Source organism: Neomonachus schauinslandi, chromosome 8, assembly GCF_002201575.2.
Source record: "Neomonachus schauinslandi chromosome 8, ASM220157v2, whole genome shotgun sequence".
Classification (NCBI taxonomy): domain Eukaryota; kingdom Metazoa; phylum Chordata; class Mammalia; order Carnivora; family Phocidae; genus Neomonachus; species Neomonachus schauinslandi.
Window position 1 is genome coordinate 92,888,934 of NC_058410.1, and position 26,823 is coordinate 92,915,756.

The following is a 26,823-nucleotide window of genomic DNA, read 5'->3' on the forward strand; positions in this document are numbered from 1 at the left end:
TTGAAAAAGACTTGAGCTGAAACTTCTCCATTTCCATGAAAACTATTTAAGCCCATATGTCTAGGAAACACAATGCACCCTAAGCACAAGAAACGTAGAGAAAACTATTCTAAAGCACATCATAATCAAACAGCAATAAAGAGAAATTTGTAAAAACAGCCAAAGAAAAAGGACACATTATGTGCAGGGGTACAAAGATCAGGGGAATAGCAGATTTCTCAGAAATAGTGCACGCAAAAAGACAGTGGAGCAATTTTTAAAGTATTGGGGGAAAAAAGGAAAAAAAATTGTCAGCTTAGAATTCTATACCCAGAAAAAAGAAATCTTTCAAAAATGAAGGTGAAATAAACACTTTTTCAGACCTACAAAAGCTGAAATGATTCATCAACAACAGACTCAAACTACAAAAAACTACTAAGGTATCTCATTAGGCAGAAGTAAAATCGTTATAGTAGATGGAAATCTGGATCTACGTATGGAATGAAGAGCACTAAATAAGTGCAAATACACAAGATGAGCAAATATATAAGATGTTTTTCTTAATATTTTTATTGCTTAAAAACAAAACTGACTAAGAGATATATGAAAATAAATTGTATGACATAAATAAATTGTATGACAATAGCATAACAGCATAGGGGAGAAAGGGAAATAGACTAATAAAAGATTCTTATACAATAATGAAGTGGTAAATATCACATGAAAGTAGATTGTGATAACCTAAATTTTATACTATAAAGATATCACCAAAATAACAATAATAGTAATAAGATAACAAAAGAAATTAAATCGGATGATTAAAAATACTGAATTAATTCAAGAGATGTCAGAAAAGAGTGAAAAAGGGAACAAAGAACAAATGGGGCAAATTGAAAACAAATAGCACAATGATAGTTTTAACCCTAACCATGTCAATAATGATACAAAATGTAAATGTTCTAAATACCCCATTAAAAGGCAAAGATCATCATATTGAGTAATTTTAAGAGATCCAACTTTATGCAGCCTACAAAAATTGTACTTTAAATATAAAGATACAAATAGGGTACATACGAAAGGATGTAAAAATATAAACCATGCTCCTACTAATCAAAAGAGTGTTGATGGGAAGCACGTGAAAAAACTGGAACCTCCATACATCACTGGTGGAAATGTAAAATAGTGTATCCAGATTGGAAATAGTTTGCCACTTCCATAAAATGCCACACATAGAGGTACATACATCCAGCACTTCCATTCCTTAGAATATATACAAAAGAAATGAAATATATGTCCACACAAAAAGTTGTAGCCAGATACTCAATGCAGCATTAGGCATGATAACCACCAAGTAGAATACTCATCGCCTGACGACTAGGTAAAGAAAATGTAGTATGCCCATACAATGCAATATTATTTGGTAATTAAAAGGAATGAAGTGCTGATACATGTGACCACATGGATGATACTCAAAAATATTATGCTAGGTGAAAGAAACCAATTACAAAAGACTACAGAATGTGTGGTTCTGCCTATATTAAATGTCTAGAATAAGCGATTTATAGAGATAGAAATGAGATTGGTTGTTGACTAGATAAGTAAAGGATTTGCAGGAATGGGGTTAATGAAGAGTGACTGCTAATAGGCATAAGTTTTTTTGAGGGGATGATGAAAATCTAAAAATTAGCTTGTGTTGATGGTTGCATGACTCATAAATATACTAAAAAACAATGTCTTGTATCCTGTAAACATATGAACTTGACGGTTGTAAATATGTCAAGAAAGCTATTTAAAAATTTTAGTGGCTATTTTAATATCAAAGTAATTTTCAGAGCAAAGCCTATTAAAAGGGATAAAAAAGATAATTTTACTATGATAAAGGCACCAATTAGCAATAATATAACATCATAAAACATAACAATCCTAAATTTTTAATCCCTTAAAAACAGCACTTCAAATTCTTTAAGTAAAAGCTGAGAACTGTAATAAGAAATTGGTAAATCAACAATTATAGTGAGAGTTTCAATCTTTCTCTCAATAACTGACAGAACAGGCAAACAGAAAATCAGCAAGGATGTAGAAGACTTGAACAGCACTACCAACTCATCCTAACCGTTGTGTTTAGGGTAAACCACAACAGCAGAATTAACACATTCTTCTCAAGAGCATGTGGAGCAGATTAATGGATAAGCAAACTTATCCCATAGACTACTACTTAGCAATAAAAAAGAATGAACTTTGATGAAAGCTAAAGCATGGATGGATCTCCAAATAATTATGCTAAGTGAAAGAAGGTAAATGAAAAAGAGTACATAGTGAATGAATCCATTTACATAAAATTCTAGAAAATGTAAACTATAGGAACAAAAACCAGACTGGGGTTGCCTGGGACAGGGGCTGATGGATAGGTTTATCATCTTGATTGTGCATTCTGTGTCAAATTGTATACCTGAAAAATGTTTTGTGGGGTATACCATGTATTACTTATAGTTGAATAAAGCTGTTAAAAATTCAGATGGCAAGATCTAGAAGTGACAGGGAGGAGGGATAATTATTTAAGAGCTATTTTTTTAAGGTCTCACATTTCAATAAAATGGATTGCTGTTTATTTCCTGATCAGCATTCCCAGATCTGAGTTTTTGCTGATTAATGCAATTAATTGTGCATTAAAGTAAATTTTTCAAAGAATTTACTGATTTTTATGCATGATTTCAAGTTGATGGCCTTGGGCGCTGCCTAGGTTCTCATGGCAGATATTTTGTTACAGGCTCTGGTTTGGGGAGATTTTTTGTTTTGGTTTCTTTTTGTTTTGCTTTTTTGTTTGTTTGTGTGGGGGGTTTTCTGTAGACTAGTTTTGATGAACTGTCAGCCTCAATAGGAACTTTCCTCCATAGTCTAGGGCTAATAAGACTCCAAAACAGTGGTTCCCAAATCTGTCTGTCCATTACTGTAATCTGGAGAACATTAAGAATTTCCCAATGCTCAGTCCCTAGTACAGACCAGTTAAATTAGAATCTCAGGATGGGCTCAGGAAAAATATCAAGAGATTTTATTAACTCATTTTGATATCTAACTTCTAAAACATTTCTTTAGAAAGTATGTTATACCTATTCCCTTTTGGTATTCTATTTTCATACATCCTTGAGCATAAAAATAATCTCATACATAGGATAATATAAATCCATACATGTCAAACTACTTCAGAGAAGAGAGTGCCTGGAAGTAATCTTTGCAAAATTTCATGAAATATTAACTTGTTAGATGTAAAATATCATTTGGGCTCAAACAGATATTGTTACACTAAATTCTACTATAGATTTGGTATTAAAGTCAAAATTGTAATGAAAATATCTGGAAGAAAAACTTCACATTGAAAATATCCCATCCATTAACTCTGTGGGTTGAAAAACATTGCTATCATTTCAATACCTTACACTGGCCTTCAAAGTTACAGTTTAAGAAACATTTCCTTAAATTCATGCTTGTTAGATCCCTCTATGTACTCCTAACTTTTTCTTGCTTCTATTATTTCTTGACTTAGATCCATTCCACAGTCAGTAAGTAGCTTCCACAGCCGATGCAGCATTTTCTTTCAATAATCAATTACAAAGATTTATAAAAACCATGAGCAAGGTCCTCTGTAAGATCCTGCGTCAAGTGGGAAGGCTGATGCCAAGCAATGTTAAGACACAGTCTGGACCCGAAGGACAGTTACTTCTATGAGTTCCTAAAATCCTGCCCTGTGTGGCTCTAAACATAGTCTGGGTTTGTAACCCTTGATTCTCCGACTTGTACCTCAATTTAGAGAGAGACAAGTTCTGAGAAGTAATCATAGGTTCACCTGCTCACTTCCGGAACACGATGTCCGCAGCACACATAGGACTCAGGCTTGGTGAGCTCGCGAAGCTGAAATACTCTCTTGCCCCGTTCATGAATAATGGTACAGGTCATCAGTGTATTTTTTGCGGCCCCGACCAGAAGCCGTGGATCAGGTGTTTTGTTTTGTTTTTAAAGATTTTATTTATTTATTTGAGAGAGAGAGAATGAGAGACAGAGAGCATGAGAGGGAGGAGGGTCAGAGGGAGAAGTAGACCCCCTGCCGAGCAGGGAGCCGGATGTGGGACTCGATCCTAGGACTCCAGGATCATGACCTGAGCGGAAGGCAGTTGCTTAACCAACTGAGCCACCCAGGCGCCCCAGGTGTTTTGTTTTCATGCAGAAAGCTTCTAGCTTCTCACCTCGCTGAGAATTCCAGTTAAATTGTTGCCTTTTTACTCCTCCAAATCTGTTAGTTCCCTATGGCTGCGGTAACATATTACCACAAATTAAGTGGCTTAAAATAATAAAACTTTATTCTCTCAGAGTTCTAAGAGTCCAGAAGTCCAAAATCAAGGTGTTGGAAAACCTGGAGAGACTCTTCTTCCAGCTTCTGGTGGCTGTTGGGTTCCTTGGCTTATGACAGCATCACTGCAGCCTCTGCCTCTGTGGTCATATTGTCTTTGTGGGGTGTGTGTGTGTGTATGTGTGTGTCTGTGGTCATATTGTCTTTGTGGTGTGTGTGTGTGTGTGTGTGTGTGTCTGTGCGCGAGCACTTGCGTAATCAACCTCTGCCTCTCTCTCTTAAGGACACTTGTGAGATATTTAGAGCCCATTCAGATTAATACAGGACAATCTCCTTATCTCAAGATCCTTAACTTAATTGCATCTGCAAAATCCCTTTTTCCAAATAAAGTAACATTTACAGATTCCTGGGACTGGGACATGGACATATTTTTGGGAGTCATTATCAGTCGACCACACCATTTTACAACACACATTAATTGGAGACGTGGGTAACAGATTTGAAGCTTTTTCTGCACGTCTGGACCAATCCCCACACTTCCACCCATCTCCATACTTTCTTCTCTTTCCATATCGTCCTGGGGAAGAAAATACAAATCTCAACACTACACAAATATAAACAAATGATCCGCAATTTGTTTAGCATAACCATTACTGACTAACTCAGTGGAGAGGACTGACTGTAAGTTATAATCTCTTCTCTGCTTAAAGAAAGATATTTATATACATTCTACTCAACAGTTGCTATTACCTGTCCAAAATACCACCCTCTTCTTTCTGAGAAGTGCTCATACAGTTTTGAGGGTACCAGACCATTCAAGTCATGACTCCTCACCCCCCAGAAGTAATGATAGGTACGAAGAGAAGCATAGGATCTTCGCTGATCACTGAAGTTTGAAAACCGAAGCTGAGAGAAAAACTTCTCTCTATGGTTAGCTGCTAAATAATGTGAGTGCCTATGTTCCCTGTAAAGTAGAGATGCCCGAAAGACAGAAAGATGAGAAATTGAAAGAATAGGAAAGGGGAAGGGATGGAGAGGGGAGAGAGTGAGGAAGAACGACATGAATGGTGTGTTTATTGCATTCTTAGAGCTGCCTTTCCTTCCAGTCTGTGAACTACCGAATCCAACGTAGTTCTAGTTGGTTTTCAGACACATACATAGCCATGAATAAAATGGCCATGAATAAAATAGCCAATGAAAGTGAACTAAGAGCTTAAGTCCCAGTAACTTCTGTAAGTCTTTTTAAGTTACTATTAATATTATTATTGCAGTCCAAAACACATCTTATTCAAACAGTACTATAAATCTGTCTCAGGAAAGCCTGCCCTGACTACCTTATTAAAATTTCCGCACCCACTGCCCCATCCCAAAAACTTGGCTCTAATTTTTTTCCAGATATCTATCTCCATATAGCATAATATATACTCAGTTTAATCACTTTGTTTATTCTTTATCTCCACTATAAGCCAGCAACTAGAATATCATCTCAATTTATAGAGAGATTTTGGTTTTATTTATTCGTGTAGCACAATCACTGAAATACTGCCTGGCACCTTGCAGACACTCAAAATACACTTGTCAAGTGAAATAATTAGGTTTTCAGTTTGTTAAAGTCTGTAATATTAGAGACAAATATTGGAGAAAGCTAATGGAATGAAAGTTTAAAAATAATGCAATTGAGTAACATATCTTTTTGTATTTCAGTTACAATTGTGTTGGATATTTGGCTTATAGAAAAGCAGATTTAGCACACTGATTTGATGGAAAAACATTAGGATTTAGAATCAGCTAAAGCTAGGTCAAGTCTTGTCTGCTATCTATTGATCTGTGAGATCTTGAGCAAGTTACTTAAACCCTATGAAACTTACTCTTCTCATCTGCAAAATGGGAAAAGTAATCCTTATCTTGCAGAACAATCTATGTGCCATCAAAATGTTGAATGGGACTTTCAGACCTAGGGCAATCTGAGGAGACTTGGCCTACACGCCAGTGCTAGATATGTGATGTCTCAGGGCCTTCCCACTCTTGCCTGTGATGTGTGGTGCCTTCCTGTTATGGCCGGTATGGTGTCTCGCCCACCTCAAATTCCTATGTTGAAGCCCTAACACTCACTACATTAGAATATGACTGTATCTGGAGATAGGGGCCTGAAAGAGGTAATTAAGTTAAAATGGTATTGTTAGGATGGGCCCTAATCCAATATACCTTGTGTCCTTATGAGAAAGGAGATTGGGACACAGACATCAGGAATGCACTCACAGAGGAAAGGCCCAAGTGAGGACACAACGTGAAGGCAGCCATGTACAAGCCAAGGAGAAAGACTTCAGAAAAAACTGAACCTCTGACACCTTGATCTTGGGCCTCTAGCCTCCAGAACTATGAGAAAACTAATTTCTGTTAAACCACCCAGTCTGTGGTATTTTGTTATAGCAGCTCTAGCAAACTAATACACTTCCCTCAAGTTTTTTCTGCCAGCAGGCCCTTCCATCAGAGTGTGCCAATTTGGTTAATCCCTAGAATTGAATTAACAGCTTGTTACTCCTTTTCCGGGTGAAATCCAGCACTATTCAGCATTTAGGTGTTATGTTTGTTTAGCAAAAATGTGATGGATTGCATCATGGACAGTTTAGCCATGTGTTATTTAGCTGATGGTTCTGTTCCCTTTTCTCTGAGCATCTTTCCCATCTGTGTGTCAAATTATAAAGTTTGGGCTCTTGCAATAGGACACATATATTATCCCTGATGTAGGAATCAATATATAGAAACTATTAGTAGTTGCAGGAGTTGGGAAATTGAGTATAAATTTTGAAAATACAGGGTTATTCAAGAACTTCAGAAGTTGAGTCATTGGTCCTTTAGGTACTTAGTACTTTACTTTTTTTTTTTTAAGATTTTATTTATTTGAGAGAGCACCCACATGTATGAGCACAAGCGGGGAGGTGGGGAGGGAAGAGGGTGAGGGAGAAGCAGACTCCCGGCTGAGCAGGGAGCCAAATGCAGAGTGCAGGACTCAATCCCAGGACCCTGAGATCATGACCTAAGACCAAGGCAGACGCTTAATTGACTGAGCCACTCAGGCACCCCTACTTAGTACTTTACTTTAGAAATTATATAAGGATATCCTCAGTTGTAAAATGAGTATGCATAAAAGTAGTAGCCTCCTAACAATTAACAGAGTAATCTATGGAAAGTGTTTAGCACAGATCCCAAAATATGTCACTCAAAATTCTTTACTGTACTATGCCATATTATAAAATATTATCTTTGTATATTTCTGTTTGTTATGCTAATAATAGCAATAACATTACAATTACTATCATAGTTTACCTTGTTTTTACTATAGACATAACACCATTTATATGCAAGGCTACTCAAGATAAAATCAGAAACATGGGAATTTGACCTTGGAAAGAACATTAACATTTGTCAAATTTGACTATCCCTGGGATGATTTATTGCCTCCTAGTTCTTTTTTTTTTTTTTTTTTTGGCTTGTTCTTCTTTTGGTCATAAATGAGAAGAGGGAGGCAGTTACTCCCTGGTAAACAAGGACAATACAAGAGAGGGAAATAAAGAAATGTTAAAGGCTTAGAAGGGAAATATAGAGGCATAGAATCAGAAGATGGATTTGTATGGGAACACTTGATTGCTTTCCAAAGAAATGGGCCAGAGCTGGTGAGCAGAGCACCCTGGTGGATTAGCAAGGTGAATGGGGATAACCGACGGTACCTGTAGCTAATCACAGTCCTATGAAAAGAACAGTGGAAGTTCAGAAAAGCCCACTATGTGCTACGTGGCTAGAGGAGTCTTTTTCTTTTTTAATAGAAGAGTCTTAATCAAGGAGATTTAACAGAAATCTAGGCAGTAGACTGGTCTGGCTTGTTCCCTTTGTTGTTCTCTATATTTACCAGTCTTTGTACAAGACTCACTACTACCATTCTGCTTCCTTCATTTCTGTTACCATTTACTGGAACAAAAGTAGCCGTTATTCACTGGTCTCAGATTTAAACATAACACAGAGTTTTAAAAACTGACCTTTCATCTCTTGTGATGCTCTTCTCAATCCTGACTTTCTTCTCCCTATGTTTATATCCTCCTTGTGGCAAGAATGTTGTTTTGTTGTTTTGGTTCTTTAAATAAATGGATACTATCACACATAACATGTTTCTGGTGACTTCTACCCTTTTCCATACAGTAATCTTATTTATACTTAAAATAACTCTTCACTAACAGTACACCGTATGTTAACTAACTGGAATTTAAATAAAAACATGAAACTACAAAAAAATAATAAAGTTCATTTTGAAAAAAAAAACCTCTTCATTATCAATTCTGTGAATGTTGAAAGCCTCCTCAAGCATAAAACACAGAGATCATTCTATTAGTTTATAAGGAAACAATAAGGAATACAGCAGAACTGACAACAGAAGGGCTGCTTTAAGACCGCAGTCTTTAAATCACCGAAGATTCACACATATGGGGCTATTTGTCTCCTCTTTCGTTAATTTTTTAAAATGATTATAAGAAGGGTGGCACCTAGGTGGCTCAGTCGGTTAAGCATCAGACTCTTGATTTTGGCTCAGGTCATGATCTCAGGGTTGTGAGATCGAGCCTGGCATCTGGCTCCACACTCAGCGGGGAATCTGCTTGGGATTCTCTCTCTCCCTCTCTCTCTGCCCCTCCCCTTGCTTGCACGCTGTCTCTCTCGCTCAAATAAATAAGTAAATAAATAAATAAATCTTTTAAAAAAATGATTATAAGAAGGATAAGTGCAGAATCAGAAAGTGTTTTTCATTTCCCCTAAGCTCATTGCTCTTTGCTATTGTTTGGATGTTTACATATTGAAATTTTCTCAGAACGATCAAAGATTATTATGTCATTAATGGTATCTTCATTTTAGTTATGAACACTCCCCAAAAAGTCAGTTTATTAAAAATGCCCTCCAAGTTCTCAGTCCATTTCATTCATTAGAAAGCAAAATCACTCAAAATCAAAAGAGAAAATCAAGGATAATTTACACAATGAGACAGAAGAGATGAAGGCAGAGTGGAAGGTAGATTCAAAAGATACATCATTTTTGCTATCAAAATGAAATCACTTATAAAATCTAAATCTTTTGGCTTTTTCACCTTAAGTTTGAACTGAAAAAGAAAGCAGACATTAAAAAATTTCTGACAGCTGAATATTTCATATATATATATTCACTAAGTGCTTCAGTAGTGTTCAGTATGGCCACTTAATCTTAAAATTAAAATTAATTAAAATTAAATAAAATTAAAAATTCAGCTCTTCAGTCACACCAGCCACATTTATGTACTCAACAGCGACATCTGACTGTGACTACCATATCGGACAGCACAGAGCACAGAAAATTTCCAACATCCCAGAAAGATCAATTGGAAAGCACTGCACTAGGATACATAAAGTCTCCAAGTATGAAATACAATAGGAATTTTAACATTATAAGCCAATGCAATGTTAAATGTGGAAAGAAATGAGTTGCCACAGAGTAAATGAATAGTTAATAGAATAATTCAGCAATCTGAATGATCCTTTGATAGAAATTTGAGTTTCTGGGCACCTGGGTGGCTCAGTTGGTTAAGTGTCTAGCATCAGCTCAGGTCATGATCCCAGAGTCCTGGGATCGAATCCCACATCAGGCTCCGAGCTCTGCAGGGAACCTGCTTCTCTCTCTCTCTCTCTCTCTCTCATGAATAAATAAATGAAATCTTTAACAAAAAAGAAAAAAGAAAAAAATTTTGAGTTTCTATATGGCAAACTGATATCTTTAGCCCGAATAGCTAACATTTGGGAGTTATAATAGAACACGTGATGTTTAATAAAGCAGAATGCTCTCTACCATGGTTTATGAAAATTTTAGACTGAAGTTTTTAAAGAAATCTCATGTAAAACTTAAAATACAGCTAGTCCGGTTGCAGTCAAGATGGAGGGTCCCTGCCTGCTCAGTCTGGCACGCTGCGGGTTTCCAACATAGCTTGAATCATGAGCCCCAAGGACAGCCTGAGCTATCTTAAAAGAGAAAAAAAAAAAAAGCAAATTCTGACCAGAGTAGGTGAGAGTAGTTTAAAAAGTAGACTAGTAAAGATCAGAACTAAAGCTAATTCAGCAGTGAGACCCCTCCCTACTCAATGTCAAAATAAATATTTTATGATTAACTTAATGTGAATGTTTACATCTTCTCCATGAAAATAAGCACTGCTGAAACAGAAAAAAAAAATCCAGAAAAATGAAATCAGGAAATGTTGTCATGACTAAGAACAGGACCAAGTTTTAGAAGACAACTCATATTTTTCACTAGAAGTATCAGAAGGTTAAGGATGAAAAGAAAGGCATTGTTGTATCTTGCTATATTTCTAAACATAGTAATCTGTAAAGATTAGAAATTCTTTCCCCTTTGGATAAAAAAATAATTTTGCTTATATATATAGTACCATATAACAGAAAAAAAAAAATCACAAAGATGAAGATTACTTAACTGGCTTACATGAAATCGTTATTTCATTTTGATACGCATTTGCCTCATGAATAATTTATTAGAAAGTGATAATTGTATAAAACTAAATACAAAAATTGCTTTATTTATGAATGTAAATGATAGATTCTTAAATTGTTTTTTAATTGAAAAAAATGTTACTAAAGATCAGAGCTCAAATATTTTGGGGGAGAAATACTGAAAAATATTAAACAGATACATCATGCCATTATATTCTTGTTCTGCAAGCTATTAAAATCCCTGCTTCCACAACCAAAATCATATCGCCAAGAAGTGTGGCAAGATACATTATGGGATGTTAAGATTTCGGATTCTGTTTTCTTTTGTTTTCTAATTTATGCCCTGCCATGCACAGGTTGAATCCGATCAGCTACAATGATGTTAACAACTTCTTAGGCTTTCATTTCTTAGAGCCTGAAACAACAGCAGCCTCAAGGCAACTAGATAGATTATTGGAGGTAAAAAGACATTAAAAAAAGAAACTCTCCCCCTGTGTGGCCAGCCCACTGGGTACCTATGATTAGAAATATATGAAGTTATGACAGTGCCCTGCTATTCATCTTTAGCCTTTTGGTACTTATGAATGAAAAACATGAATTGTCTTCTAAAACTTGATCCTATTTTAGTCATGACAATGTTTACCAATTTTATCTCTTTTTCTGTTGAGTGAGTTAGAAGGCCTTAGAGACTTATAACGCTGATTTTAAAGCATTTGCTTTGGGTTCTATTCTAAAGCAGGATGGATGCTTATGATGCGAAGTACACAAAGCATCCATTTAAAATGGTTCCATTAGCAAACTAACATTCATTAGTACATTGTTGTAAACTTCCAGTTTCATTAGTCATAGTTCTGTTCATTAATTAGATTGAACATACTGCTGCCTGATTTCTAAAGTGTTAAGAGGCATTTATAAAAATGGGGTGGGGAAACATATTGACAAATGAATCCTCTTAAGAAACACAAAGTTAACAACATTTCATGGCATATTAGGGGGAAAACTAACTAAAATATTACAGGATGTCCAATTTAAGTTATATCATGGAAGCATTTTGTAAATAGCTACTACTTCCCTCTGTCTTCACCAAGCAGCAAGTTTTATTATTTTTAATGTAGAGTTTGTGATGTACTTTGTTTTATTATACAGTTTTTTAACAGAAAAAAAACATGTTCATGAATAAGAGTTATCTACTTGGTAGAAATGGTCTTACAGTTCTTTGGGTGCTTTTAATATCCAAAGAAGTTAGGTCTCAGAAATATGCAATCTCTAACCTTCATGTAGAGTGTACATATAAATGGAAAAGCTGATTAATAGCTACAATCTACACAGAAAATGAAGGTATTATAAAATACCCCTTATTAGGGACTTATTCACTGATTTCCATAGAAAACTTTCTGAAAATTCAAGTTTTGCCTCCTTGCAGAGTTAGGCTGTTAGGTGCAGTGAATCCCCACCGATTATGTGGACCCTTATGTTGTAGGATGGTTTTGAACAGATAATGACTTCCCACAGCGAGTGAGTGAACTGACCTACTGCATCAGTAACAAAAGCTAAACATTGGGGAGTATCCATAACCATGCTGCTCCAAACCAACCAGCAATCTGTAATAGGCAGCCCTTCTTTCCGTGGGAAAAAAGAAATGGAACTTACTATTAAAATCCCTTCTGTATTGTAAGAAACTCATCTATACAGCACCAAACAGGGAATGCATGATGAAAAGCAGGGAGATATTCACATAAAAATAAAACTTTTAAGAAAAGAAACATGAGAAAGCATAAATAATCCATAATTTAGGAGATACTTGTCATAAGCATTGATCATTACATCCTATGGGAATATTGACTATTAAAACATTGGCATTCTGTGTTTAGTTTTTTGTTTTAATAATATTTTATGATGTGTTTTTAAATTTGCATTATTACCAGGAAGTGTTATTATAATAACAAAAGATCATATATGAAGTGGATTTTATGCATTTTATGATTTAACTCATTAAGTTAAAAAAGGAACATATAAGAATCAACCACACTTCATAAAGAAAGTTAAATGTCAAGTTCCTATCTGACCTGTTAATTACATTCAATACCACTGAAGGGCAACATTTGCAAATTGCTTCTGTGCCTAATATTTTAGTGTTTGGTGACAAATTTATGATCTTGACCCTCATAATTAAATTACTTAATTCTAGAATATTTAATGGTTCTTGATTGCATATTGTCTTTATTTTCTTTTTCTCTCAATTGTGTTAGAAAATTCCATATTATTTCCTTTTATTTTCTTTTAATACCCACTGACATTTTACAGAAAATAAAACCTGAAATGAGAATAATGACCAAATGCTAAATCTGTCACCAGTGCTTGTTAAATTTAAAAGTCTTCGAAGAAAGCATAGGTATATACAAAGTGAGGATGACATTTCATATCATTTAAATTTCCAAATGATTTTCTTCTGGAAGCCACGATAATTTACTAGCATCATAAGACATTTTTGCTTCTCTTTAGTTGATAAAAACATGTTAGTTTTATAGTTTCTAATATTGGTATTAGGTTGGACTATAGAAAATTGACAGTATTTGATATTTTTGACCTACAAACATGACAATTTCATATGATCCAACTAAACTTTTTATTTTATTTATTTATTTATTAAAGATTTTATTTATTTATTTCACAGAGAGAGATAGCGAGAGCAGGAACACAAGCAGGGAGAGTGGGAGAGGGAGACGCAGGCTTCCCGCAGAGCAGGGAGCCCGATGCGGGGCTCGATCCCAGGACCCCGGGATCATGACCTGAGCCGAAGGCAGATGCTTAAGGACTGAGCCACCCAGGCACCCCACCAACTAAACTTTTTAAATAGGTAAATTCATTGCAACACTCATTAACCAAATTGTCAGTAACATTATTTACTATTTTGGAAACATATGTATGCACGTCTAAACTGCGGTCAGAGATGTTCTAAACTATTATGAGTGATAATTCCCTTTTTGAGTTACAAGAAATCTTCAAACACTCCACAAATGAGCGCTGATTAGAAAACCTCTATATATCGAGGAAGTTTAACATATAATCTATTTATGTTTCCATTTTTGTCAACATGTTTTGATTTGGTGTCTGTGGGGGCAGTAATGGGCACACAGAGACAGCCAGAGATTCTCACAGGTACATGTCAAGGTTAAGAAAATACATTGGCATGGGGACTTTTACGACAGGCTTTTCAAGAAATAACATCTTTTTTTTATGAATTCAAGACTGATTTTCTTTTTAGAGTGGGTTCTTCTTGTAGAAAACATGATTCTATTTATTACAGTGGATGCTTGTACCTTCCATTTCCTGGTGAGATAAAGACCAATTAAAGAGGGGAGTGGGACTTCTAACACTGTGTTCACATAGAGTCTGGTGCAGCCTGAGCTTCTCATCTCAGTAGATAGTCTGAACAATGGTTGTTATTTCAATTGTCATCTATCTGCTGATGACTTCCAGAGCTCTATTTGAAGCCCAGACTGTCTCAGCCTCAAACCCCTATGCCCAGTTGCCTCAAACTAACTCTCCATGACATCGAGGTCATCTGCTACTTTTCTAACTGCCTACCAGGCAGTTCATTTAATCGTCTTTGGAAGAAAATACCGTCAGCCAAAGCTTTCCCAAGTTTCCATACACAACACTGAGGAGAGTTCACTGAAAAATTACAAGGCATGTTAAAATCAATATCAGTTCAACAAAAACCAAGAGGAAAACATAAAGGCACTGATGACAGATGTTGGAGTTATCATCCAGGGGTTTTACAGTATGATTAACACATTCAAGAAAGGTGGGGGGGGGGGAATGGAGCCTCATTCCAAAAGACTTGGAATTTTTAAGAATCGAAGAAAGTTACAAAATGCAGATATATATATTTTGTCATTCCATCCTTGCCTATAGGATACAGATAAACTCCTTACCACGTCATAGGAAGCACTTCAAACCTTCCTCCTATCTATTTCTTGAGCCCGACTGCCTACCATTTCATAGACATTTTGTGCTTTAATTACATTCAACTGCTAACAGTTCCCTAAACACAGGACTTTCTTTTGATGTTGCCGAGCATTCACACTTGATGTTCTTGGAAAGTGGAAAGCTCTCACACTACCTGCTAGTCCATCTAGAAATACAGATTTATCCACAAATAACCATCTCAACTAAGACCTTTCCTTAGACATTCTTGCATTCCTTCCAATGTACTCCCATAGCACCTATTACATACTCTATTAAATGCTTCCCATCGGTATTTCAATTTTTCAGACATCTATTGGTCTCCTGTATGTAATAGGCCAAGAGCAGGGGTATGCTACAACTGACTCGTGCTGGCTCACGAGACCCCTTGTGAAATGCTTAGGATTTTTGTGAATTGGTTGCTAAACCCAGCTATTATTAAAAATTAAGTTAAACTAACTTAAAATGTATTGAATGGAGCACTGGGTATTATACGCAAACAATGAATCATGGAACACTACATCAAAAACTAATGATGTAATGTATGGTGATTAACATAACAGTAAAAAATAAATTAAAATAAAAAACATAAAAAAAACTAATGATTTATGGTGATTAATGTAACATAATAAAATAAAATTTAAAAAATTTAAATGATATGAAAGAGATAGTTAATATTTTCAAGTTCATCATTATCTGATTATTTTATTACAATCTATGCTCTAGGTTATTTATGTCTGCTGCTTCTGTATGGTGGAAATAATATATAATGGTGTGCTACTGTTCATCTCTTCCCAAATTTGTTGCTTTTCATGTTGATAGCTTAAAATCAGCCATGGTAAGAGTATTTACACCACAGATAACAGCAAATGCCAAAAGCTAGGACTTGATCTTTTGTTATTGATTATGTAGATTTAAGAACACTATGGAGAAAATATTAATAATGCAGGTTTAACTTAAAATTGTGTTATGCCTATAGCCTTTACAGTGTGAACAGAACACAAAATTGAGGAAATGTTCTAGTATGTGAAAGCCATTGTCCAATTCAGAACAAAGTTGCTCACATAACTGACAAAGAAATAAAGTTGACATACATATTTGAGGTTTTCCTTTTATTTTACTTGCCAACATAAATGAAAATTTCAAATGACATTCGGGTCAGATTTATAATGTTCATCAATACAAGGGTGTCTTATTTGCTGAGTAAGATAGTCATCACACAGGAGATGTCATTCTGTTGTCTTCTTGCTTCCATCATTTCTGTTGAAAAATTCTGCTTCGTCTCTTTTTGTTCACTTTGAAGATAATATACCAGTTTTTCTGGATGCCTTTGAATTTTGATTTTCAGCAGTTTTATTAGGATATTCCTAGGTGTATTTTCTTCGTATTTATGCTAATTAAAATTCACAGAGTGTCTCGGAAAAAAAGGATGGTAGTCATATTTTATCTGTTTTGTGATTTATTGTGGTATCATTGCAATATCAGAATTATAAAAACTGATTTTTTTTAAAGATTTTATTTATTTATTTATTTGAGAGAGAGAGAGAGAGAGAGAAACAGCATGAGAGGGGATAGGGTCAGAGGGAGAAGCAGGCTCTCCAACGAGCCGGGAGCCTGATGTGGGACTCGATCCCAGGACTCCAGGATCATGACCTGAGCCGAAGGCAGTCGCCTAACCAACTGAGCCACCCAGGCGCCCTAAAAACTGATTTTACAAGAGATAGCAAGTCACACTGAAGTTGTATGTGTATAAAACAAAATAAATTAGATATTTTATCTGTAAGTTGTGTGCAATAAATTTTAATATAAATTAAATATACAATTTTAAGTATAAATTAAATTTATACATATTTACAAATTTGATTTTTATTTGTAAATTGTGTGCTTATGTCAGTAAGATTTATAGTGAAATTATGTATACATACACACACACCACACACATACACACATGCATATACTTTTTTTGAAGAGGCATTTGTTAAACATTTATCAGAACACACAGGCTGAGAACCTCTCAAAGACAGGAATTAAGTCTTGTTCTTCTTTTATCTCTATTGCTTGGATAATAAATTCAGTGGTTAATATACACTCTGGTGAATTACTATTATTTTAAGCCTTTATAGAGAGAGAGCCATTATTTAGATTTGAAACCCAAAATTGGTGCAGAAATCATGGTTCAAGATGAAGTGCTTAAATCAAATTGAAAAATTAGTAGGCATATTAAGGCAGAGAAATGTATTTTCCAAAGCAGATTGGAAAAGGGCTGGCTTTGTATAACTATGTGCTTATAGTAATACACATCTATCCTGTATGCTGCCTTTCCCAGTATAAAGTGTATGTATAAAGTGACCTATAATTCATGGGGAACTACAAAGAAATCCTCCTCTTCTTTCACACTGTAGCCTTTACATCAGGCTACACTTCACATTGTGACTTAAGCAAATTGTAGAGGACTTGATGAAGATCTGGAAACTAGCCAAGATTGCATTTCTTAAGGATCTTGTAAGGATCTTTAATTTGGTTCAAAGAATAGAAAACTAAAGAATTTATAACTTCACAGATATGAAGGAATTCAAGATAGAAGTGATGTTCTTCATGACCATGTTCCAGAAAACATGGTCTTTTTTTCGTTGGGCATTTTGTTTTTTTGTGAGAGATGCCAAATCATCTGTCTTCAGCTGGAAGGAAATAACGTTAAAACTTTTAATTGCAGAAGATGTTTTTCCCTTTCACTGGGACATCAGATATAGAAAATTCTACTCTGAGACCCTGATAATTTAATTAGCATCTAAAATAGTCTTGGACCATCAGCCATTGTTGGGCAGGCTGGGTTCAGGCTTGAGGGCCAGCCGCTGCCATATTCCTGCTGGAGGTGAACAACGGCATCGTCGAGGAGACACGTGAGCTCAAGTTCAAAAACGTGGCCACTGGTAACAAACAAGAAGCAGTAGAAGTAATATTTGCAGATTTCAATGGAGTCCTCTATCATATTTCAGATCCCAATGGAGACAAAACAAAAATGATAGTATTTCCTTGAAATTCTACAAAGAACTTCAGGCACATGGTGCCTGATTAGTTATTAAAGAGGGCATACGGCAGTTTCTTGGTAAATCCCCAATCAGGATACAGTGTCTCTTTGCTATGTGACCTTGAAAATCTGCTGGCATCCAAGGATTCCGTTGTGCATCAGGCTGGCATATTGACACTAAATTGTTTTGCTTCTGTCTTTGAAAAATACTTTCAATTCCAGGAAGAGGGCAAGGAAGGAGAGAACGAGGCAGTTATCCATTAGAGGGATGATGAAACCACGTATGCTGAGTCTAAAAAGGACAGAGCCACAGTAATCTTCAGCACAGTGTTTAAGGATGACGACTTCGTGGTCATTGGAAAAGTGTTCATGCAGGAGTTCAAAGAAGGACACAGAGCCAGCCACACAGCCCCACGGGTCCCCTTTAGCCACTGGGAACCTGCTCTGGAGCTGAAAGACACGGACGCTCCAATGGGTGACAACACTGACTCTGTGACCTTCGTGCTGTCCCCTGGCCGCACCAACGCCAGTGCTCGAGACAACATCATGATCCACACGTTCTGGGACCATCTGCACTACCACATCAAGTGCACTAAGGCTAGATTCACACACGATGCCGGCAAAAACGGCGACTTCCTCAAGGTGCTGAACCGCGCATGCCCAGATGTCGAGAAAAAGAAATGAAAACAGTCCCAGGGGAGACCGTTTTCGTACCGCTCTATCTCTGGGGCAGGAGGAGGCAGCTGTGGGCAACGGAAGGCTACTGGGTAATCGTAGTTTTTCATGTTGCGCGGCTTCAGGTTCTTAATGGGTTCTCGGTTTTGGTTCCATTTTGTACATGTTTGGAAATAATCTGCAGAAATGAGCTGTGCTGGCAACGACTTCATACTTCTTAAGAATTAAAAAAAGAAAAAAAAAAGAATCCCACTTGATCAACTTAATTCCTTTTCTTTATCTTCCCTCCCTCACTCCCCTTGCCTTCTTCCCCCTCTTCCAAGCTGTTGCACCTTGCAGTATGTTGCTCGGAATGAGTTGCAGGATCAAGCAATCTTAACTTGTTTTCTTCTAAGTATTTGAGTTCAAAACCCCCGTATCTAAGAAATACAGCTGGGGTCATTAATAAAGAAAATCTTTCTATCGTCAAAAAAAAGTCATAATTTTTAGTACAAATGTGTGAATAGGCTGAGACATAAGATAGTAATTTCTTCAGGGGCACCTGGCTGGCTCAGTCAGAAGAGCATGTGATTCTTGATCTCAGAGTGGTGAGTTCAAGGCCCACCGTGGGCACAGAAATTACTTTAAAAAAAAAAAAAAGTAGGGGCACCTGGGTGGCTCAGTCCTTAAGCGTCTGCCTTCGGCTCAGGTCATGATCCCAGGGTCCTGGGATCCAGCCCCGCATCGCGCTCCCTGCTCAGCGGGAAGCCAGCTTCTCTCTCTCCCACTACCCCTGCTTGTGTTCCCTCTCTTGCTGTGTCTCTCTCTGTCAAATAGATAAATAAAATCTTTTTTAAAAAAGTAATTTCTTCAAAGGAAACAGCAGAAACAATGGAGCAAAAATGGGAAAAATATGTTTTGATTTCTTAGTTGAATATTCATATTTAAGTTGAATCTCTTGCAGATACTGACTGGCTTTTTAGGGAGCATGTCTATTTTACTGATTTATCTTAGAACATTACCAGCATGATTCATAATTTTACTTGTCCTAAGAAAACTATATAAACATATCAAATGCTAGAAAACAAAAATAAATTATGTATAAGTCTCCACATTTACTTTCCCTTCTATAGTAAGGACAATTATTTGGGGACCACTGCCCTATGTACCTTATGAAATTGTGCATTGCCAGGAAAGAGTTCTATATGTTCTATGGATTTTAGGTGTAAGACTTTAAAAAAAAAAAGTAAAAGTGTGAGAAGGGAAAATGTAATAGTCTTCCACAAGCTAAATGGTAAAGCTATTCTTCATAGAGATAATACTATTGTATAATCATCATTTGAAATATTTCTCTTTTAGTGGTGATTGATTTGAGTCAATCCATATCTACTCTGGATAAGAATACTCTCCTTTGTGCTAATTTAACAATTCAATACATATTTATTGAGAAAATATTCTATGAATAAATTATGCTAAACACCATAAGGCATAAAAAAAAAAGGTGATTAACTATGATATAGTCCATGCTTTTCAGGAGCTTCAATTCTAAAAAGAGAGAAAATTATAAAAAAAATACAGTACATGTTTAGTACTGTTCTAAGTACTGGTAAGATAAAAACCACAGGCTATTAGAATTCAGAGGACAAGGGGTTGAAGGCTATGAAAATATGTACCTGCCCCCCTCCTTGGCTCTTCTCGTGTGGGGACACAAACACAAACACAAAACAAAACAAAACAAAACTTGCTTGCTTCCTGTTAGAAGCTAGAGCTCTTGAGTCTAGAGTAACAACTGAGGGTTAATGAAGCCATATTTTTAGAATTTTGGTGGAGAACAATAGCATGGATGCTAGAAAAGATGTGTGCAGTCCCTGAGACACCTGTGGCAAATACAATTAATGCCCTAGTTACTGACCCAGTGATCCCCAAGATAGAGAGCTAGACTGTCTGGCCTGTTCAGCTATGGGAAATTCCGGCTGTGATGTTAACTGTTGTTCCACCAGAGGGGAGGTGAAGCCTTGAGTTGAGAATAGGATGCCTAAATTTCACCTGAGAACGCAAGAGCCTCCTGTGCACACTCTAATAGCTGTTCATGTGTGTGTTGGAGGGGGTATAGGTGCGTAAATAAAGTTATACATCTTACAGGATGGTTGCAAGATTGACTTTTTTAGAATTCTCCCATTAAGTAAAACAAAAAGCATAAGAGATATCACATTAGACACAAAGATAAAATTATGCAGCAATGCAGAAGATCCAATATCTCACTAGTAAGAGTACTAGAAAGAGAGAAGAAAAGTACAATGACATTTGCCAGAACTGGAGAACACAAGCTCCCACAATTAAAAGAGCTCCCTGACTACCCAGCATACTGAATGAAAAGAGACACACCACACACAAAGGCACAGCATTATAAAACTTCAGAACACCAGATGTAAAGTTTGTAAAAGCATCCTGAAAGGAAAGAAAAAAAGTGAAATGAAATAAAACTAGGTCACATACAAGTAGCAGGAATTCTCAGCACCAATATGTAGTGATGAAAACACTGACTCAAAGCTCTCAAAAGTTCTGATTGAAAATCATTTTCATCCTCATCTTCTACACTCAGTTAATCAATCCAGTGTGGGATTAGAATTTAAAAAGTTGCAATCAGATAAATGTGCAGCAAAATATCACAGATGCAGTATCCCTTCAAAAATATTGAAGCAAAATGTAATTATGAGAATAATCAAACAAATTCAGAATATGGGACAGTCTACAAAACAGTTGGTCTAGACTACTCAAAAAGGCAGAGTTATGGAAAGCAATAAAAGCCTGGAGGATCTTGATAGGGATTGCATTAAATGTGTAGATTGCTTTGGGTAACTATAGACATTTTAACATTATTTGTTCTTGCAATCCATAAGCATGGAATGTCTTTCCATTTCTTTATGTCAGCTTCAATTTCTTTCATCAGTGTTTTATAGTTTTCAGAATACAGGTCTTTCACCTCTTTGGTTAGGTTTATTCATAGGTATCTTATTGTTTTTGGTGTAATTGTAAATGGGATCGATTCCTTAATTTCTCTTTCTGCTTCATTATTGGTATATAGAAATGCAATAGATTTCTGTACATTGATCTTCTATCCTGCGACTTTATAGCATTTTTTCACAGTGCTAGAACAAACAATCCTAAAATTTTATGGAACCATAAAAGACCACAAATAGCCAAAGCAATCTTGAAAAAGAAAAGCAAGGCTGGAGGCATCACAGTTCTGGACTTCAAGTTATGTTACAAGGCTGTAATAATCAAAACAGTATGGCACTGGCACAAAAATAGACACAGACACATAGATCAAGACAACAGAATAAACAACCCAGAAATTAACCCACAAGCATATGGTCAATTAATCTTTGACAAAGCAGGAAAAGAATATCCAATGGGGAAAAGACAGTCTCTTCAACACATGGTGTTGGGAAAACTGGACAGTCACATGTAAAAGAATGAAACCAGACCACTTTCTTACACCATACCCAAACATAAATTCAAAATGGATGAAAGACCTAAATGTTAGACATTAGGAAATTTAGTTAAAATCCTAGAGGAGAACACGGCAGTAACCTCTTTGACACTGGCCATAGCAACAAAAGCAAAAATAATCTATTGGGACTACATCAAAATAAAAAGCTTTTACACAGTGAAGGAAACACTTAACAAAACTAAAAGGCAACCTACAGAATGGGAGAAGATATTTGCAAATTTCATATTCAATAAAGGGTTAATATCCAAAATATATAAGGAATTTATAAAACTCAACACCTAAAAACCAAATAATCCAGTTTAAAAATGGGCAGAAGACATGAATAGACATCTTTCCAAAGAAGACATCCAGATGGCTAACAAACACATAAAAAAAGGCTCAACATCACTCATCATCAGGGAAATACAAATCAAAACCACAATGAGATATCACCTTATGCCTGTCAGAATGGCTAAAATTAACAACACAGGAAACAACAGGTGTTGGTGAGGATGTGGAGAAAGGGGAACCCTCCTGCACTGTTGGTGGGAATGCAAACTGGTGCAGCCACTCTGGAAAACAGTATGGAGGTTCCTCAAAAAGTTAAAAATAGAACTACACTATATAATCCATCTATGGCACTACTAGGTATTTACACAAAGGATACAAAAATACTAAATCAAAGGGATACATACATCCCAATGTTTATAGCAGCATTATCTACAATAGCCAAATTGTGGAAACAGCCAAGTACCCATTGACTGATGAATAAAGAGGTGGTGTGTGTATGTGTATATGTATATATACATATATGTATGTGTGTGTGTGTGTGTGTGTATATATATATATATGAATATACTCAGCCATAAAAATGAATGAAATCCTGCCATTTGCAATGACATGGATGGGGTTAGAAAGTATTATGCTAAATGAAGTAAGTCAGAGAAAGAAAAATACCATATGATTTCACTCATGTGGAATTTAAGAAACAAAACAAATAAGCAAAGGGGGACAAAAAGGGAGGAAGGCAAACCAAGAAACATAGTGTTAACTATAGAGAACAAAGTGATAGCTACCAGAGTAGCAGGTGTGTGGGGGGGGATGGGTAAAACAGGTGATGGGGATTAAGGAGTGTACTTGCAACTGGGTGTTGTATGGAAATGTTGATTCACTCTATTGTACACCTGAAATTAATATTACATTATATGTTAACTATACTTTTTTGAGAGAGAGTGCACGAGTGGAGGGGGGACGGGGAGGGGTAGAGAGAGAGAGAATCCTAAGTAGGCTCCACGCCCAGCATGGAGCCCAACGTGCGGGGATAATTACAAACAAATAATTCAAAATATATAGGCAACCAAGAAAATAATAAAATAAAATGAATGAGCAAGTATTAACTTTAGGAGAAACAAAAAGTATATGAGAATAAAAAAAGAATTGTATTAGTCTATTTGGATCCTTAGTAAATAATATTTATTATTGAATTATAGTGTAGATACTGACTACTTAAAAAAGTAATGATGAAACTATATTAAAGTGTAGGGAAAAATGTAGGGAAAAGTCTATAACAAAACTAAATCCTTAATAACCTGAATGGCTAGTCAATAGAAAATAATTAAAGTTCATAAATCAACAACATTAATTTAACCATATTACTTAATAACATAAAAATTAATACTAGAATAATAGATGAAAAGGCTTAAAGAGAACTGAAGGTTAGAGAGAGACAAGGAAAGGAAGTGCTGTTTTTTGTGCATGAATCCTTTAGTACTATTTTAAAATAATCTTATATGTTAAAATTAACTTTAGAATATTTAATTTTTTTTTTTTATCTGAGAGAGAGAATGGGAGACAGAGAGCATGAGAGGGGGAGGGTCAGAGGGAGAAGCAGACTCCCTGCCGAGCGGGGAGCCCGATGCGGGACTCGATCCCGGGACTCCAGGATCATGACCTGAGCCGAAGGCAGTCGCTTAACCAACTGAGCCACCCAGGCGCCCCACCCCACCATGTATTTTTTTTTTTTGAGAGAGAGAGAGAATGAGAGACAGAGAGCATGAGAGCGAGAGGGTCAGAGGGAGAAGCAGACTCCCTGCCGAGCAGGGAGCCCGATGCGGGACTCGATCCGGGGACTCCAGGATCATGACCTGAGCCGAAGGCAGTCGCTTAACCAACTGAGCCACCCAGGCGCCCTAGAATATTTAATTTTTTAACTTAATAGGAATTGAATTAGAATAGTCAAAGATCAAATGGAGAAACGATCCCATAGTGCAGAGCAAAAATATGAAAACCGTAAGTGGAAGAATAGAAGAAATTAAAGTCAGACTCAGTAAACTTCATATATAAATAATAGCATTATATAAATATGGTAAACCAGATGGAGAAGTCATAAATAATATTTTAAAAACATTCTTAGGTTGATGAAAAATACTAGTTTTCAGATTAAATGGGCTCAAAGATCTTAGTCAAGACTGATGTGGAAACTTTCATATCTACATATTTTTTGTTTAAATTTTTGAACACAATAGAGAGATTTATAAGCCTCCAGACTGAAATGAAGTTATGAATTGGTGGGTTGGGATGGAAGTGCATTCCAGGGAAAGAGACACACCAGCAAAGGCCCAGAGGCAGAAAAACTAAAGGTTTTTTTTTTTTTTAAAGATTTTATTTATTTATTTGAGACAGAGAGAATGAGAGACAGAGAGCATGAGAGGGAGGAGGGTCAGAGGGAGAAGCAGACTCCCTGCCGAGCAGGGAGCCCGATGCGGGACTCGATTCCGGGACTCCAGGATCATGACCTGAGCCGAAGGCAGTCGCTCAACCAACTGAGCCACCCAGGCGCCCGAGAAAAACTAAAGGTTTTTTCAGAAGTAGGGAGTAGTTGAGGTGGTTGGCTAGGGTTTAGAGTACAGTCAGTGACCACAAAGGGAAATAAAGGTAAATCTCTCACACAGTGATTGATAACTGGATTGTACAACTGCTAGCTTGCTTTCACAGTCTGCAATGACAAATCTGCATTAGCGTTGGTAGCATTAATTTAGTTAGGTAATCAAACTCACCACCAACATCATTTTATTTATGAGATTTAAAAACTGTAGAATACACAACAAAATAAAGGCTCTTTATGTGGTTTCTGTCTTTTTTTCTCTTCCTTCTTTCCTGCCTCCTATCCTCCCCCAATCCTTCCCTCCAGCCCTTCTTTCCATCCCCTCTCATTTTCCCTTCCTTCCCTCCTTTTCTTTCTTCTTTCCCTTTTTCTTTTTTCTCCTTTCTTTCTTTTTTGTTTGTTTTGCAATGATGACTATATCTTTTTTACTGAAAGTTGACCACAATTTAAGGATCCTGAATTTTATAGTTTCAAACATAATTATGATTATTATCAGGGGAAGAAAAAAAAAAAACCCAGTGGGGCTGTAACCAATATGTTAACACCACCATGATGTTAGCACACTATCTAACCATAATATTTTCAAAAGAAAATTTATTTTTAACTTCTTATATAGTTTTCATTAGTATTGATCAAAATTCTAGATAAATTATAGAGGAGGTATTGCTACTTTAATGATATGCCGAAGCTTAATTATTAAATATTAATATCTGGTCCATGAAATATTAGTCAAGGTTATGAAGAAATTATTAGTCTAGTAAAATCTGATGCAGAGTAACTAACCAAACGTAAAAACTAAATTAAGGTCACATCACATAAAATCTCATTAAGCCAAACCAGATCTAAGTTAATCAAGTTGATTGCTAATAGGTCTTTCTACCATTTTCTGCCTCAGGGGTATGATGATGGCTACGGGGGTGAATATGATGACCAGACCTATGAGACTTATGATAACAGCTATGCCACTCAAACGCAAAGGTAAGGCATTTACTGTTTAGAGCATCCTTCTCAGGATTATTTCTAATCCTATTTTGTCTTTTGTATCTGAGTTCCAGTTCTATTATGTGAGAGTTTCTAGCAGTGGTTTTTCTCCATTGTCTCTCTGAATTATTAAGTTGTTTACTAGACTGAGAGGTAAAAGATAATAATCTTGCAATTGTTAATGGTAGCAGTGTGTTATTTTAAGACTAGATGATTATCATAACTAATAAACTCATTAAGTAAGCTTGTATTTAACAAAATACTGTTACTTTTGGAGATTATTTTAGTAAATTCATAATTAACACAACAATGAAAAACAAGCACTTGTTCAATGAAGGTTTTTCCCCTAAAATTTAATTTTTATTTGTAAAACAAAAGATATATGAATGTTATTGGTGCTCCTTCTGAAAAGGAAAACTGTAAAACATCCTATGGAATGAATAATTCCCTTCCTTTCTTGATGGCTCTCTAAATGATTGTTGACTGTATCTTTTCAGATTGATCACATTTTGAGATATCAATGAATTTTTACCTTTTGAAAGTCAAATTTTTTGAAGTAGTGTTTACATATAGTAAATTTTGCCCATTTAGGGTACAGAGTTTTTATGAGTTTGACAAATGCAAACTATCATGCGACCACCATCAAAATTAAGTTTTAGGGCAATTTAGCCAACCTGAAATGTTTCCTTATGGCCCTATATAGACAACTTTTCTCCCTCCCAGGCCTTGGAAACCACAACCAGTTTTTTGCCATTACAATTTTGACTTTTTTAGAATGTCATATAAGTAGAAACGATATGATATGTCGCCGTTTCTGTCTGGCTTCTTTACATATAATGATGTGTTTGATATTTATTCATTCATGTTGTTATGTGTATCAATGTTTTCTTCCTTTTTATTACTATGTAATGTTTCATTGTAAGGATGTACCATAGTTACTTCATTCATCAGTTGAAGCACAAATAGATTCTTTTTTTTTTG

At 36.0% G+C, this 26,823-nt stretch overlaps 1 protein-coding gene and 1 pseudogene across 2 annotated transcripts in view; both read left to right on the forward strand.

Annotated features, from left to right (window-relative positions):
* Positions 1-26,823, forward strand: part of KHDRBS2 (KH RNA binding domain containing, signal transduction associated 2) — a 561,940-nt gene that overhangs the window by 493,979 nt on the left and 41,138 nt on the right. For both annotated transcript variants that reach the window (XM_021692046.1, XM_021692047.1), the window contains one exon: positions 25,757-25,839. In XM_021692046.1, coding sequence (XP_021547721.1) covers positions 25,757-25,839 — 83 coding nt within the window. The remainder of the gene's footprint in view (positions 1-25,756; positions 25,840-26,823) is intronic.
* LOC110581979 lies at positions 3,841-18,514 on the forward strand (annotated as a pseudogene).